We start from the raw sequence: 17,688 nt of genomic DNA on the forward strand, positions 1-17,688 counted from the left end.
CTGTGCTTTAGAAACAAATGAATACCCCCCAATCAAAGCTTATAAAAATACCCTCAAGACCAGGTCTTTTGTACATTTGTTTGTTTCTAAACAGTTATCAACCTCCTTAGTTTAGTAGAATATTCTAGAGCTGTGAAGGACTACATTAATCAGTCAGCTAAAAAGAAAGTCATGCTCAGGCTAGTACCACACGCCAGCTATTGGCTAGTAAAAGTCTATGTATTCAAATCTAAAGTGCCTAATTTCTTATAACAATGTAAAGAAAAAAAACAATAAGTACTTAAATTCCACCAAAAAACTATGCAAAGAGTTTCCATTGCTTCATTTAAAAACAAATATATCAAAAGGTAGTCGTGGCCTTCTCAGTAATGAAGTTTTGAGTTCCAGGGCAGTTCAAGATAATCAGTTATAGGTCCACTGCTAATGACAGGAGATCATTAGACCATTCACTGCCTTTTCTAACATGAGCCCTGACAACTACTGGGACTACTGAGCTACAGATAACTGGCAGAGCGCTGAAGGGCAGAAAAGACAGCCTCACATGTTCTTGAAGTGTTATGGGGTAGTGATTCTTCTTTGAGTAAATGCAGACGTGTATTCCACTTCGGTGTGTGTGTGCCTAGCATGCTGGACCAGAGACTTCTGCCTAGCAGTACCTGTAGAGAGGCAGTGCATGCGCCTTGTGCCTCCCCTGACTATATGAGGTGGCGCCGCCCCAACCCCCCTCAGTTGCTTCTCACTGTCTGTGTTTTTCCCTAAGTTGCAGTTCTTCTGGGGAAGAGTGCATCTCCATTCTCTGGACGTCAGGTGATGTCTAGCCTTCTATCTCGACAGGACCACCGGTTCATGCTTCACCTCGCCTGTTCATGTCACATGCAGTCTTCATGAAGGGGCAACTGGTCTCTACACAGACCATCTCTAGATGGATAGCATGCTGTATCAAGACTGAGTATGAGATAGCTTCACTTCCTCTGTGGAAACAGGCTCACTCCATGAAGGTGCAAGTGCTGTCCATAGCGTTCCTCAGTGACATTTCCATAGTGGACATTTGCAGGGTGGCCACGTGGTTGTCCATACATACATTTATGGACCATTATGCTACTGCAGCATCTTCCAAAGGGAACAAAGACCTCAGAAGGGCGGAAGATTTAAAAACAATCCCTACTGCAGTAGACTCCAAGCCTCGGTTACAAATTGGGGTGCTTGCTTAGAAGTCACTAAAGCAGAATACATGTCTGTATCCATTTGAAGAAGAAGAAATGGTTACTCACTGTGATTGTGGTTCTTCAAGGTGTGATGCAGGCGTGTATTCTACAACCCACCCTCTATTCCCTCTGCATCAGAGTCTCCTCTCATAGGCTTTTGGTGCGAAGGAACTGAGGGTGGTCAGGGTGGCTCCGCCTCTCATAGCATGGGGAGCGCCTACAGCCACAAGATGCAAATGCTGCCCCTCTACGGGTACTGCTAGGCAAAAGGCTCCATGCTGAGTGTGCACACACATCTGCATCACATCTCGGAGAACCAGTTACAGTTAGTAACTGTTTCTACCTGTGAGGGTATTAAAAAATAACAAAGTCTAGCCTGCAAAGAGTGTGTAAAACAAAATACTGTTGTTCTGGTCTCCATGTTTCAAATGATTAAAAAAAAAATGTTCAGCTGCACAGTTAACAAGAAAAACAGTTCTATCATAACCAGAAAGACAGATCTACAATCATCACTAATCGGGATAAAAATCAGTATGTGGTTTTAGTTAAAGTCTCTCATTAAATTAATCAGACAGACAAACACTCACTTTCAATAGTCCTCACAGAAGAGCACATGAAATGTATGAAGTTAGTGTGCCCATGTTTTGGTAATTAACTCTTTGGGTGAGGAAAAGAGAGTATGGAGATGAGTTAGTTAAAAAAAATTGTCCATAGATTTTCTTTGAAACAAACATTTATACAAAAGCTTTGTGTGCTGAATTGCTCTGAAGAAACTTAAATAATATAATACCACACAAGAAAGAGTTGTGTTAGTTTTCTCCTTCTTCGCCTTCTTCTTGTTTAATAACTGGGACACCTAAAACACAGAGAGAAAATGTCTGCTAAGAATCACTGATGCAGTACCCACTAATGCTAGTCAACTAGGAGTGCAGAGGAGAAGCAAGAACAAGTTTAAGTTGCCACCAGCAAAACAGCCTTTTGCCACTGCTTTTTAACTGAAGACAACAAATCAAGCTTCCCATGCGTCTGAATATCCCCCTCCCTTCCCGATTCTAACTGTTGGTTCTCCCTTCAATACCCCAGGCCTCAGTTTAAGAGCTCTCTTCTATGCTGTTGCTCCCATTTCTTGTGCAGCAGGGACTACAGTATATTAGAGCATGGCCTACCAATAATGAGTGGTCAGTGTTCTGCCTGACTGTGTCACTGGAGAAAGCACAGTGTTTGTGTTGAGAAACCACAATGCAGCCACCCCAAGAGGAGAGCTGCACACCTTCTTCTTGGAGGTACATGATCTCGTGCTGTCAGGGTATGAGGAACACTGATTAACTCTTAAACCTTGGTGTGTGCCACTCTAACAGTGCACTGGTGTCGTTATGTAAACAAGGGTTACCCCTTTGATCATACAAATACATGCCTCACACCAGCTTCTCTATTCAGCTGTCTACTCTTCTCACACAGCACCTGTTGCTCCAGCCCATCCTTCATATCAACATTTCTCTCTGGCCATGTCTCAGTGTCCTCTTTCCTCCCACCTCTTCAATAATTCAGGCTCTGACTTCTCATCCTCTGCTCCCAACACTGATACTGTATTCTTCACTCATTTGCCTGCCTGCCTCTCCTACTGCTGCTTTCACCACTCACCTCCCAGCTGCTACCCACCCTGCCCACTTCTCCCACTTGCTGTCCACTATTACCCAACAAACTCTCCATCCTTTAGAAGCCATTCAAACAGAGAAGCTCTTTAGATTTGCCTTAAAGGAGAAGTGAGCTGCTTTTTAAATAAATACCAGAAAGATTTATGATCATCAGCCATTAACATAAAATTTTAAATAAGTTTAAAAACAAAACTCAATATTTGAAAATCATTTCCCCTTTTATTACCTACCAGGACAAGAGCTTGGAATTCTGGCTCTTCCTTGAAAGAGCTGATGACATCCCTAACCCTATAATCAAGGTAAAGAACATACCGCGTTGCTACGACCTAGGTGTTTTCCCTCTCACCATTTCTTGTGGGAAAACCCAGAATCCTGAACACGGGTGTTAGGAGATAAATCCACTTACATTATTGTGGTCTCATCATTAAGTCAACATGTGAATTCCACAAGAGATTTAAAATGTTAACAAATATTGTCTATCAAAAAATCAAAACACATTTCAGTTCACCTCTAAGTTATGCTGTTAAGAGTATTTTGACCGGATACTAGTTCAACACATTAGAGCAAGACCCTCTCTGAAGTGCTAGTGATGCACAGTGACAGGTCTAATTTGAAACAGGCTTTGTTGTAAATGAAGTCACTTTGAAGGCTGAAGCCAATTCAGAGGAACTCCACAGCACTCACCCTCTTTCAAACACTTGAAAATCCACTCTCAGAAGAAGTTGAGGCTATGGCTGAACAATTTAGCTTGTGCAGAGGTGAACACATAGTAGAGTAAGTGGTGAAAGGAAGAATGCTGCTCATTGAGTTGGTTCCCACCCTCCTCCAGATCTCACAGTTGTACTTTTGAGGTGCTGAGCCAATACCCTACTGGTCTCATTACACTAAGCAAAAGATCTTGTATAATAAATGCCACCCAGCTGCTGCTTAAAGCTTACCATCTAGTTTTTTCAGCCTGGGCACTCGTTTGGTTGCTTCCTCGACCCAGCTGCTCTGCTGATCGGCAGAGTATTTCTCTTCCAGTGGATTGCCCACAAACACCAGATCCTCCAGTAATGGCAAGTCCGCCAGTCTCACAAACTCTGCTGCAGTCACAAAAGAAGATGTTAGAAATAGACTGTGGAACACAAAAAGCACATCTGCACCAAGGCTGCCTTTCAATACCTGCACAGACACTGCCAGGGTGTTTTTAGGTGAGGAAGGATATGGATTTATTGGGTACCAGGATGAAGAATGCAGGTGATAGATGATAAAAGCAATGGGTCAGATATATAGTTCAAAGAACAAACCCCACATGACACAGAAGTTGAATAAACAGACTTTCTCAATATATTTTAAATTCTCTTGTATGAGCAGGCAATTGGAACAGCTTGTTCATCTCTGCAGGCTCCATGCTAAACTTGCCCACTCAGAACCTTAAGGAGACAGTTTCCTCACTTTGACCCAAGCTGTCTCAGCTGATGCACACTCACCATACTCAGTAAGGAATTTCAGAAGAGAAACTAGGAGCCTAGGCTTACCCCAATCTTTCACCAAATTATTGGACATATAGAGAATCTTCAGCTTCTTCATGACATGGATGCCCTTTAGCTTCTCAATTAAGTTGTATGAGATCCACAGTTCCTCTAATGTATCTCCAACTGCCTCCTGGAAAATGATAACACCTCTCAGAAAAGTGAGAGTAAGTCTTCCTATATTTCCCAGATTATCTCTGCTCCCTTTCTCCCCTCCAGATGCTATGTCACACAACAAACAGAACCATATATTTCAATATTCCTTGTTTTCTTTTAAGCAGGTTCCTAATTCTGGATGACAAAGCTTCAAGGAAAGAAAATCCCAAATTTTGAAATACATCTCTCAGCTTGTTTAGAAAAATAAATCAAGACATGAACAAGATATACTGAACATCTGAGCAGAGTTCTACTCAAGGCATATGGAGAGAAAGGAGCTATTTTAGCTGCACGAAGAGAGTTCTACAGTGCTAGACGACTGCAGTTCATCAATTGCTTTAGAGGGTTTAGTTTGTAATATAAGGGATTGCATAGTTTCAGACAAGTGCATGCTTATATCTGCAGGTTTCAAATTTCACTTTCTATCGTCAGCAATCCTCCAGCAAGAGGAGAAAGAGAGATTACTTACCATAACTGTTGTTCCTTCAGAGTCGCTTCTGTGCATTCACACCTGTGGGATACAGCAGCCCTGGTGTTGAGTGGAGGAACTGCCTGGAAAAGCCATATCCTGCAAGCAGGAATGCACAGAAGCTCTTGAAGAACAAATTCTTTCCTTTATTTCTGTGGTTTTAATTATACAGACATCTTAACACAGAGGTAATAAAATTGACCCTGATCTGCTTCCTCTCCTCTAGATCTTTGCCTTGTTATCTATATTTCTACCCTTGCCTCTCTGCCACATGCCTTTTATCCCATTGTTCAGTATGCCAATCACCCCTGTGATGGGTAGAGAGTCACAATGTGGTTTATAGGCAGGCCAATGTGTGCAGTGATTGACCACAATATCAGAACCACTTTCTGGCAGGAGATGAGATTCATATAAGCAAAGGGAGTAGAAGTTATAATTCATATAATGCCACTGGAGTTTATGGTACTTTATGGTATTTTCTACCAATGGATCTTACAATCTAGGAGCCTGCTGTTGTATGCAGAATCTCATGTTATGTGAATTGCGTGTGGAGGGGCTTACAAGATCATATCCCAGGTTAGAAAAACGACAAAAGCAATAGCAAAGGGGTCTGGGAAAGTTGGCTGAGTGAGACAATAAGGGTAGCAGATAATGCATATCTAAAAAGAAAAATGTTCCTCTTAAGCTTATTGGGGGATTTAAATGTTGTATTTGGTGGATTAGCATTTAAAGTCTGTAAAGATGGAGGGCTTTTTAAGGAGAGATTTCAGTGAAGAGAGGGTGGTTAACTGGCACAAGGGAAATGGGAGACTGGTCCTAGCATCATGAGCAACATGTAGGAAGGTGCAAAGATGGCAGCAGAAGAAAACAAAATAAATGGTTAGGCACTAAGGTTGAATTATGTGAAGAGAGATGCAGGGGTAGGTAAATCACTCTTCCCCTATGCCTTGATGCAAGAATTATGTAGCACTTCCTTGCTAATTTTAATAAATGTAAACTACAAAAAGGGACGTACCAGCCCATTCAGATTCTTTATGTTGTTTCTCCCCAATGAAAGAATCCGCAAGTTTTCTGCAATGGAGGGAGAAGAGCTTCTTATTAACAAATGACTGGTGCTTAAAATGTAAAGAGCTTGGAAATCTGACAACATACTGCATACCACAGACAAGAGAGGTTTATATTCTGAACAGGCTATATTAAGGAAGAATGACATATCAGAAGCAAACGACATACTGTTCTATATACAGATTGTAATGAATGGGTGGAGTGGATGGCTCAAGTACGGGTATTAGAAAGTCTTTCATCTGTAGGCTGCCTGTTCACATCCAGTCCAGGTAGGGACTGAACAAAACAGGCTGTCATTCTGGTGTTCTAGTGCTCATGTGCGTGAAGCAAGATTAAATTTTTGGTCCTGATCTTACTTCCCAGACCAGGAGGGATTGGGACCAATACTAAGGAGGCAGACTCAATTCCTGAATAGGAGGCAATACCTGGTGTTACTTTATAGCAACCAGTGTCTGATTAGAAAGAGGTCAACTATTTTGACCCATGAGATTCTAGTAGCAATACAGCCACTCTGATGAGATTTATTTTCAAATTGCCTATATTTGTTCAGCCACAAATTGTTCTTGTGATGTGCCAGAACATCTGAAGCTATCACAAACAAGGAGTCTTTTTTGTGAAACTTCATTTCCAGCTGTTCTTCCAGATATATGCATGCACAAAATCATTCTATAGTGTCTAGTTAGGTTAACCTCTAATCAGTAGTTTCCATGGCTATTTCAAGCACTTTCTCACGGTGTGCATTTGAACTAGGCATTAATTACCTAATGATCTTGTTTTTCTCCTGTTTGCACAATGATGAGAAATACAGTATGTACTATTTAATGATGAGGCAAATGAATATTCCACTCAAGAACCAATGGGTGCTGCAGAGAAAGCACATCAGCTGTTTAGAGTGGCTGGGATGGGCTTTGGGTTGGTCAACAGTGACCTGTCCTGGCCAGCCACACCTGTAAGTAAAGGAAGGTTGTGATGACAGAAGACCTATTTATAGAAAGTGGAAGAGAAGGGGAAATAGATGGGCTTTCATGAAGAAATTCAGGTGCAACTGGAATTCTTAATGAAATCCCAGGATCTGTGCAAGTCCTGGACACCTTACTTTCTTGTGAGAAGAATACGATAGGGTGTATTGTCAAAAGGTAGTTAGGTGATGTCTTTGGAAGGGAAAAAGTAAATGCCACTAAAAATATAGTAAACCTGAAGCCTATTGGAACTATTTTACCTCGAATTTCCCAAACTCCCCATCTCCTGGAAAAAGACTCTTGATCTAGCCAAATTATCTTCATGTTCTTTGAAACCATGATTAGAAACTATGGATACTTTTCCAAAAGGACGTAACATTGGCCTTTTGAGTACCTGTTCAGTTATTATAAACCTTAAAATATAAAATTGGGGAACTGATATTATCTGAAATGATGTCCAATCGGGGAAAATATTACTCCTTAAATACTCTTGTACTCAGAAATCCCAAACTTTGCAGGAAGCAAGATTTTCCCCAATGTAATACTGACATTAAGTAAAACACAATTAAATGATTCAACCTGGCCTAAGCCTCATCCCTCAAAGGGAGGTAGGCACATAATTCCAGGCTGGAGGGAGGCATCTCCCCACTACTCAGAATTTACAGTCCTGAACTCTCTCATAGAGTTAGGTGCCTCAGCCAGGTCAGCACTTTCTTTAAAAAAATGGAGCCAACAGTACCTCCTTATAGCCAATGGCCCATTGGTTAAAGCACTCAACAAAGATGTGGGTTCAAATCCCCATTTTGCTTGATGTGAAATGGGGACTGGAACCAAGGTCTCCCATCTTCCTGGTGAGTCCCCTTTACTTTTTTTTTTTTTTTTGGAAGTGGAGGAATGGAAGGTGATGTCAGAACAGGATGTCAATAGTTGGCCATGTGCCACAACTATGGAACACATCTAATCCAAGCAGCTAGAATATAAACACAATTAGTCATTGACATATCACTTACTTAGGCCGTTCAGGTTGGCGATTTTTTCAATGCAGTTTGTAGACAGAGACAACTTCCTTTAAAAGCAAGAATAATTAACAGCTTATATTAACAGTGCAACAGAAATCACTGAATCAGAAGAAGGCCCTCTCACAAATAACATTTTGTTAGAATTAAATCACATTTTATTCTTCTCCTATTATGTAGTAAACCACTGGATACATGCACAGTCCTATTCTCCTCAAATCACGCATCTCTGTAAGATTTAAATTTCACTTTTTTGGGGATTCCACCACCAATTTTATACCATATGTGTGGCATCCTCCTTTGTGTGCCTGGCTCAAACCAAAGACAGGTTACAATATTTCCCAAACTTTTCTTTCTGTCACTACCAATTAGTTCTATTTTGTCCTCCTCCTTCCTCATTCAGATGGAGCTAACATTACAGTGTTTCTCTTGGAGCTACTTTGGTCAAGAGCAATACCAAGAGCAGCAGCACTATGAGCTGTCATGGATGCTCTAGGCCCTAATACTAAGATTCCTAGTCCTGTGGAGACCCAGGAACTCAGGACAAGTCAGTCATTATGCTGTTAAGAAAGTAATACTGCAGCAAATAAATTTTGGTACTATATGAGATTGAACCTCAAGACTTATTTCTGAACAGCAGTTCCTAGAGAAAGCCTGGACATCTGAATGTGGTGGTGTAGACTTTGGCGCACAATTTCACACAAAGAGATTATACACCCACAACAGTGCAGGAGTCTTCAAAGGGACCACATGCTCGTCCACAGCCTGGTGGACTCCAGACATGGGACAGAAATTATTCACTTCAATGCCATCTACCAGCCATTCAATGGACTGGTATTAAGGCTGAGTTTGCATTAATGTCTGAGAGAACTAGGTTCTGTCTTCTCAAGTAAGTGGCAATTATATTACTAAGCAGAAGAACATCTGTATGTTTATATGGGAGAAAGAGCAGAGCTTATTTTGCTCACATCTAGGAGGTAATAGATGTAGGGGGAGAAAACCTAGACTTCAAAAAACCAGAAGCAATGATTAAAAATGGATTATTTCCAGGTTTGTTTGTTTAACAGAACTTACTCGCAGTTACCAAGTGTGGACAGAGATGCATCCATCTTCTCTACAGGAGGAACCTGGGCATATAGTTTCACCTCCTTGGCCTCCGATGCCTTCTGGCCATTTTTTTCCTCCTGAGGAAAACAAAGAAGGAAAAGAAAGGGCAAAAAAACGAGACACTGATTAGAATCTGCACTTGTTATAAAAATTATCCCTAATCTTCAAGAAAACAGAAGAGAAAGGGTTTTAAATCTTGTTTGTTGTTGTTCTGGTGGTGTTGTTCATCTGAATTACATCTCACTTCCAGCAACCCAGACCCTCACTCAACTGTGTAATTAACAGGGATGATAATACGCACTCACACCCCTTTAATTTAAAGAAAAAGAAGAAAGAGAAGACTGGCTTATTTCCAGGGCTGGGGCAGAGGGTTTGGGTGCAGGGGCGAGGGCTCCAGCTGGGGGTTAGGGCTCTGGGGTGGGGCTGAGGGGTTCAGGATGTGGGAGGGGGCTCAGGACTCGGGCAGAGGGCTGGGTGAAGGGGGGTGAGGGCTCCAGATGGGGGTGCCAGCTGAGAGGTGGGGCTGGGGATGAGAAGTTTGGGGTGCAGGCTACCCCGGGGCTGGGGCCAGAGGACTCCTCCTAGCCCTCTCCCCACCGGCAGCAGCTCTTGGAGAGAGGCGCTTCTCCCCACCAGCAGGAGCTCTGGGGCCGGCGGAGAGGCGCCTCTCCCTGCAGAAGCCCTGCATGACCCAACTTGCTCCCCCCCCCCCACCTACCTCTCTCCTCTCCCCACACCACTGTGGCTGCATGCCTGTACGATCCTTTATAGCCTGCTGCGCAGCCGTGCAGCTTAGAGTGAACTTAGGTCCCATAAAACCCAAGACTACTGGGAGGTCTGATCCTGTGCACTGAATAAGGCAGGGGTCTTATGAGAAAATAGTATGTGATCACGTCAGAAAGACTATCTTAAAGCATATGAAGAAGGGGGCTGGATTTAGGCTGTGTGGGCAACCATAAAAAACTAGTATTTCCTAACTTTCAAGTGCTAGACTTTGCAACCTAAGTAATGTCCCTCTAATGTAATTTGTTGTATGTAATTTCCTAGAGTTTGGTGGGGAGTGGGTAGGAAAAAGGTAAAAACAAGTTTAATTACATGCAACAAGAAGTTATAAATACCATCAGCATCACGATTTGAACCACAGACCTTCACCACTTGAGTTACTGGACTAACTACATACTAGAAGCAGGAGCAGGCATTTATTCCGGAGGAAGAAGGACCATTGGGTCCAAGTACTAGGTCTTGGGGGTAGGTCATAGGGAGCAGATGGAGGATATACTAGCCCAGCTCTCTCCCCCTACTCTCCTCCAGGAGTTGTGGGGAACTTCAGGCCCATGTAGTGCCCTGAGAGGTTGGAAAGGGATGCTGGACCATGTGCTAGGGCTGTTGGGTAGGCATTTATGGAGGGGAGGAGCCTGGCATGTTTCCTCTCCCATGGGTGCCTCCAGAAAGGTATATTGGCCACTTGGTCCACATGCCAGGTCCTGGGGTGTGAGAAAACACAGGCTGTCTCTCTTTCCCCCCTTCTACTGCTGTAGCTGGGTGTTTGCTGTAAAAGGTTTCTGCTGTTGCTGCTATGGTGATGTTAGCCCAGTCTCAGAATGTTCATGTGCATAGCTATTTTGACAGTGCCCCTGTTCTGAAGAGTTTATATTTATATTTATATTGTAAACAAAAGAAACTTGCATGTAAAAGGAGAAACAGGTTGAAACCAGGAGGGACTCAGTCAGATTCTATCACATCTCCCAAGGATACAGGTTGGGAGTACAGAGAAGAATAGTTAAGAAAAAGGAGTATCCTGAACTGAAAATCCAAATATGGTAACAAAGCTCTATTATCCTACTCTTGGGTTGTGCCTATACACTCCACACCAAGTCCTGAACCTGCTAGAACAGTGATTTTCAAACTGCAGGTTGCGACCCAGTACTGGGTCGTGGAAAGTAAAGCACTGGGTCATGGTGGCTCTGCTACCCAGTTAAGGCAGGCTAGTTCCTATCTGTTCTGACACCACGCTGTGCCCTGGAAGCAGCCAGCAGCAGGTCCAGCTCCTAGGCAGGGGGGAAGGGGGACGGGACAGGGCACGGAGCTCCACGCGCTGTCCCTGTCCTGAGCACTGGCTTCGCACTTCCATTGGCCGCTAAAGGGGGCAGTGCCTGCGGGTGAGAGACGCGTGGATCCACTTGCGCACCTCCGCCTAGGAGCTGAACCTGCTGCTGGCTGCTTCCGGGGCACAGCGCGGTGAGCGGTATCAGGACTAGCAGGAAGTCTGCCTTAGTCCCCCCCCACCACTGTGCTTCTGGCCAGGAGCCACCCAAGGTAAGCCTGTGCCCCAACCCTGGGCGTCAATCCCCTGCCCCAGCCCTGAGCCCCCCCAAAACCCAGAGCCCCTTCCTGCACCCCAAACCCCTCATCCCCAGCCCCACCCCAGAGCCTGCACCCCCAGCTCAGAGCCCTGAGCTGCACCACAACCCCCTGCCCCAGCCCAGAGTCTCCCCACACCCTGAACCCCTCATTCCCAGCCCCACCCTGCAGCCCTCACCCCTGCACCCCAACCCTCTGCCCCAGCCCTGAGCCCCTCCCACATCCCTCATCCCCAGCTCTGTTGGGTCATGGGCATCAACAATTTTCTTCAACTGGGTCACCAGAAAAAAAGTTTGAAAATCACTGCTCTAGAAAGTAAAACAGTATAAATAACTTCTCTAGTATCTGGAAGGAATTGAGCATGTGTGTCACACCTATGCCATGATTCAAAGCACATTGAGGTCAGTGGAAAAATTCCCATGGATTTTAGATCAGGTCTCTGGACTATTTTCCATACCACTTTTTGATATCAGAACTGTGTGATCTCTAACAAAAAGAGCTTTCTAGAGGGTTCCTAATTTATAAGTGTGAAGGCACTTAGTCCATAGGCACATCCCAAAAAATGGAGATCTATACTAAGTTTAATTGAAAAAGAATAATATATAATAAACTTGTTGCTCATTTAAACTTTGCAGAGTGCATTATGGATCTGCATGCATGGGGAAAAACACTTATGGATGATACTGATGTAAGTCATCTTTAGCCTTTACACTGTTAAAATATTTTAAACAGAGACTTAGTTTTGAATTCAGACTTTTTTTTTAAGTTACTTCTGGGAGTTTTTGCTTCATGCACTGTTCAGATAAAAACTTGGCTCAACTATGTCAATGGCAAAACTCCAATTGACTTCAATGGGGCCAGGATTTCATCCTTGATTATTTTGTGCTAGGGATAAACTCTAATTAGGTGATCAAGATTGAACAGAGTATAATTAGACAGAGAAAATCAAAAGACATCCTGCAGAGAAAACCTCTTTGTAGTATCAGATCTTCGGTCAATGTACAATCTGACAGCGTTAGACCAGAAACTAAAATAGAGCTTTCGTGGTCAGGACAATTTACTAGGAATAGAACACAGGGGTTCAAATGAAATTTATTTCAGTGAGATACTAATAAAATTATATTGTTTCATGAAGCTTCTTTTAGTGACAGATGTTTCAAGGAAATTGTTTTTTCTACATTATTGTAATGAATTCATCAAACTGGATGAAGCCATTCTATTTACAACTGAGATCCAGGCACAGAGTATCACTGAGACAACTGCAGATACTTCTCTTGTACTTACCCATCTGGCTAGAGCTTCTTTAATAGTTGTTGCTTTTGCCTAAACACAAATCAAAAGAAGAATCATTATAATTTTTTTGGCTGAATTGTTCATTGCAGAGCATTTTTTCCCCTTAAGTTCCATGGTCTCTCTTCCTACAACCGATCCTAAGAAGCAGAAATTGAACCCCCTTCCAAAAGCTGCTTTTAATTTCATTCAGTGAGTCGTCCAATGCAATTTTAGAGGTGGTGCAGTAAGTCTGAACATACATACATGCACAATTTCCCCGGGAGACCAAGCACATCATCTTCTTGATCTTGCCTGCTCTCTGTAGGCATGGGTAGCACAGGGCTTGGATTACTGGACCAAGTTCTCTGCATCTCTGGTGAATCTCTATTGAAGCCAAAGGAGTTATACTAGTGATGAAATTTGGCTTAATGCCCTTAGCAGATCACGCTTATCACAGAGATTTTCCATGTGGAAATTTGCTAAGCCTTTTTGAAACATACTGAGGAAAACTTTGTCCTTCCTGCACAGGGTCAGGTGTAGCCTGTGGGATTTTCTTATTTTATTTTGGTTTTTGCATCAATTACCCTATGCTTCTAGGCGCCTCAAATAATTGAAAGTCACACTGTGGTCAATTAAAAAAAGAAGTGTGAAAGCTACCATACAATATTCACTTAATGGACTGACCCACAATAACAGTAGAAACTTGGTATACCTTACTGCAATACCTCACCCACTATATTGAGGCCCATTGCAAAACCCCACTAAATCCTCTACCTATTTCTACCCTAATGCCAGTGAAGAAAGAAATTTTGTGGCATTCCCAAAAAGTTTAAAAAAAAATCAAGGCTCTAAAGGACAAAGGGGGGGAGAAATGTTTCAGAGTCAAGGATCTCGCAGAGCAAACAACCTGTCAAATGCTTCCTCACTTTAAAATCAAGAGGACTCCAGCTTGAACACCTCTGCTGATCTTAACTGTACAGTACAGCACAGGGAGAGATTTCCTAGTAGCTGAACAGATCAGAGAACACTAGTGTTATGTACTTTATGTCCAATGCTCCACTCAGCAAGACTCACCCCATTCTCACTAACTTTAGTTTCTGAATGGTCTCATCGTGTAACCCCCATGTAGAGCATATTACTCTAGTGCAATCTCAAAGTGGCAAAGCATGTATAATAGTAGAAAGGTTAGATTGTAAGACCCTGGGGGCAGGGACCATCTTTTTGTTCTGTGTTTGTACACAGCCTAGCACAACAGGGTCCTGGTCATGACTAGGACTCCTAGGCATTATGGTAATACAAATAACTAATAATGATAAGAATAACAACAGCAGCAGCAGCAGCTCTAGATACAAAAGGAAAGTACATGTGCTTTTTGCCAGACTACAGAACATATACATGGCTATAACTGCTGAGTGGTCAAAGTGATCCAGAACAAAATTCCAAACTTGTGAATTGGAACTCAACTGACAGGCATATTTCTTCATTTGGGGATGGAGATATAAACCTCACCAATTCTTCCAGTTGCTTCCCCAACCTTCTACCATCAACACAATCTTATCTAGATTAAGCTACTGCCATCTAGCCATCTATGTCCAGTCACCTAAAAGACATTTGGTAATTTGTTCCACCACACTATCTGAATCAAACACCAAGAGCATTATAGGGCTGAGAATCATTCTTGAATTAAGAACACTGCATCCCTTCTTCCCTCACTAATTCTCACACCTCTATCAATCCCTGTGAAGGACCACAGATGAGCCAACAAAAGTACATATCTTTTGGATTTTCAGCTCTTTGGGACATGATGTGTCATTTATTATATGTTTGTTTGATGCCTAACACAATGGGGCCCAATTTGATTGCAGCATGCAAATGCTACTGCAATAATAAATATTAAATAACTGGTTCAAAAGGAGGTGACAGATATAATAAAATCAGCATGAACTCTTGATCTGTATCACTCACCATTAAACAAAAAGATGACTAGTACAGTTTTTTTCCCCATACTCTAGCCTAAAAACTTACTGAATTTGAATTTAAATAATCCATGTGATATAATTTAAATAGTGACCAGTTTCTTTCCTGACTTCTTCAGATTTGCACTCCTAACTGTCCTGCCTCTTCCATTGCTGACACCTGGGTTGATGCTGATGGTGAGGATGAAAACCAGAAGCAGGGAAATAGGTCATCTGGGTAGCATAGATCAGAGATCAGGGTTTCTTAGAGTGAGTTCAAATTCACTCCAACAAGAATACCAATATGGCCTGCCTGCTTATACTGGAAGGCTTCACTGATCCCAGGCATGGTGCACTAACTAGCCTTGCTGTAAATCTCACATGAACCAGCCCAATTCCAGGCATCCTTCACCTGGGAACTGGCTGTCTTCCCAGAATGACTCCGGTTAAAGGAGGTTAGATTGCCGAAAGGAAAAACAAGTAATCAAAATGCTGTACCGCTGATTATGCCAAATCATCAAGGGCTGAAAATGTCACCCTTGACAGCTCACATTGATGTTACAGGAACAAGAACAACAAAAAATAATCTAAGGAAAAAATAAAAATCTGCACACACAGAGAAGTGGTAAAATATAACTGAAAAATATTAAATAATCCATGCTCTGCCCCGTCCATGGAATAATTTCTTACAATCATTACAAGACATTTACAAAAATTCAACACATACAGCAATGTTCCCAGGGGAAAAATAGATAACTGGGCTTAATCCTAATTTTTATGCATTTAATTATTCTTGGTCATTTCAGTCAAATAAAACCACATGGAATTTCATAGGCAAGGGAGCTGTAATCAGGCTAGTCAAAGTAGATTGTGTATTTACTACAGTCTTCAAACCATCTATTAATTCAGCATTTTAATGATGGTGATTCCTGGCACTCAAGCAGCTCTGGGATGAGGAATAAGATCATTTGCTCCCACTATTCTGATCTAGCCCTGGAATAACTCTCTTTCCAAGACACAACCTTTTTTTTTTTTTGGTTTATTTGTTTCTTTATAACAACTGTTCACAATTGCAGGAAATAACCTCAAGGTCCTAGATAGTGGGCTAGTTTGTGTGTTGCCCTATGGCCCATTTATACCTCTCCAGGGATTGGCTCTGCTACTAAGCAGTTCACTCCACACCAACACCCCTTGCAGCTCCCATTGTAGGGGCCTGTCAAGGAGAAAGTGGGGACAGCAACAGTAAGTTGCTCTCTGGCTATTCTGGACTGAAAAACACCCTCTAAGATGCTGTTGCAGCTGAGAGCAAGTTAGAACAACCCTGAGACTGATCTAACTTATGCTGGGGGCCAGATGGGCTCCTGGCAGGGCCCAAACACAGGAGGGGCAAAGCTCCTCCTGTCTGTGTCGAGAAACACGGAGAGTCCGGCCCGTCATTGCCACGTTCGGTGAAATATGCTCCAATGGCCAAGCCAGGCTCCCCAAGCCCCTTCCCATAGCCAGGGCCCGCTAGGTCCCCCAGCTCCTCCTTTCCCCCCACCCCAACCAGGTCTCCTCAATCCCGCCTCGCGGCCCCCGCCAGCCAAGTCACCTCCTCTCTCCCTCAGCCACCCCAGCTGGCCAGGCCCCGCCTCTCCACTTACCCCATCCAGCCCTCAGCGCCCCCTCCCCCAGCTCCCCGCTTCGCCTTTCAACAGACTCACCATTACGGTTGCTACTGTCGCTGATCCGGTTGCTATGGCACGCTCGACTCCTGCGCATGCTCACCTGCAGTAAAGGCGAGGAGCCGGAGATCATAGAGACACCAGGCAACTAGATAGTCCCTAGCCCGGAAATCACATGACCTTTCCCGCCCGCTCTGCGCTCACTCGTCTCCTCTTCCGCTGTGCAGAGCGCCGCTGTATCGCTGAGCGCAGTGGTGCGCGGGAGGGCACGGTCGGCGTCGGGGTCTCTTGCGAATTCGGCACAGCACGCACGGTACGGTAGGTCACCGCGGCTGCGTGCGTGGTGCTCTGCTACGTTGCGCTGGGGGGGACGCTGGCACGGATGGGGGCTAGGAGGGGCAGCAGCATGGCTGGGGGCGGGGACGCTGGCACGGATGGGGCTAGGAGGGGCAGCAGCATGGCTGGGGGCGGGGACGCTGGCACGGATGGGGGCTAGGAGGGCAGCAGCATGGCTGGGGGCGGGGACGCTGGCACGGATGGGGGCTAGGAGGGCAGCAGCATGGCTGGGGGCGGGGACGCTGGCACGGATGGGGCTAGGAGGGCAGCAGCATGGCTGGGGGCGGGGCGCTGGCACGGATGGGGGCTAGGAGGCAGCAGCATGGCTGGGGGCGGGGCGCTGGCACGGATGGGGGCTAGGAGGCAGCAGCATGGCTGGGGGGGCGGGGGCCGCTGGCACGGATGGGGGCTAGGAGGGGCAGCAGCATGGCTGGGGGGGCGGGGGGCGCTGGCACGGATGGGGGCTAGGAGGCAGCAGCATGGCTGGGGGCGGGGACGCTGGCACGGATGGGGCTAGGAGGGCAGCAGCATGGCTGGGGGCGGGGACGCTGGCACGGATGGGGGCTAGGAGGGCTGCAGCTTGGCTGGGGGGGCGGGGGCCGCTGGCACGGATGGGGGCTAGGAGGGGCAGCAGCATGGCTGGGGGCGGGGCGCTGGCACGGATGGGGCTAGGAGGGGCAGCAGCATGGCTGGGGGCGGGGCGCTGGCACGGATGGGGGCTAGGAGGCAGCAGCATGGCTGGGGGCGGGGACGCTGGCACGGATGGGGGCTAGGAGGCAGCAGCATGGCTGGGGCGGGGACGCTGGCACGGATGGGGGCTAGGAGGCAGCAGCATGGCTGGGGCGGGGCGCTGGCACGGATGGGGGCTAGGAGGGGCAGCAGCATGGCTGGGGGCGGGGCGCTGGCACGGATGGGGGCTAGGAGGGGCAGCAGCATGGCTGGGGCGGGGCGCTG

General features: G+C 45.1%; 1 protein-coding gene across 2 annotated transcripts; it reads right to left on the bottom strand.

Annotated features, from left to right (window-relative positions):
* Positions 1-305: 305 nt before the first annotated feature.
* DNAL1 (dynein axonemal light chain 1) lies at positions 306-16,614 on the bottom strand. 2 transcript variants are annotated; one of them, XM_039538854.1, is made up of 8 exons: positions 16,378-16,396; positions 12,792-12,830; positions 9,114-9,223; positions 8,034-8,089; positions 6,015-6,070; positions 4,381-4,507; positions 3,799-3,945; positions 306-2,061 (listed from the first exon to the last, which is right to left on the bottom strand). In XM_039538854.1, the coding sequence occupies exons 3-8, from the start codon at positions 9,146-9,148 to the stop codon at positions 2,015-2,017; spliced, it is 468 nt and encodes a 155-aa protein (XP_039394788.1). In that variant the 5' UTR covers positions 9,149-9,223; positions 12,792-12,830; positions 16,378-16,396; the 3' UTR covers positions 306-2,014. The 2 variants fall into 2 exon arrangements, with proteins under 2 accessions (XP_039394788.1, XP_039394787.1); XM_039538853.1 differs by lacking the exon at positions 16,378-16,396 and adding an exon at positions 16,438-16,614 and having other exon boundaries at positions 307-2,061.
* Positions 16,615-17,688: the final 1,074 nt, after the last annotated feature.

The sequence above is a fragment of the Mauremys reevesii genome, linkage group 4 (genome assembly GCF_016161935.1).
Source record: "Mauremys reevesii isolate NIE-2019 linkage group 4, ASM1616193v1, whole genome shotgun sequence".
NCBI classification, from domain to species: Eukaryota; Metazoa; Chordata; order Testudines; family Geoemydidae; genus Mauremys; species Mauremys reevesii.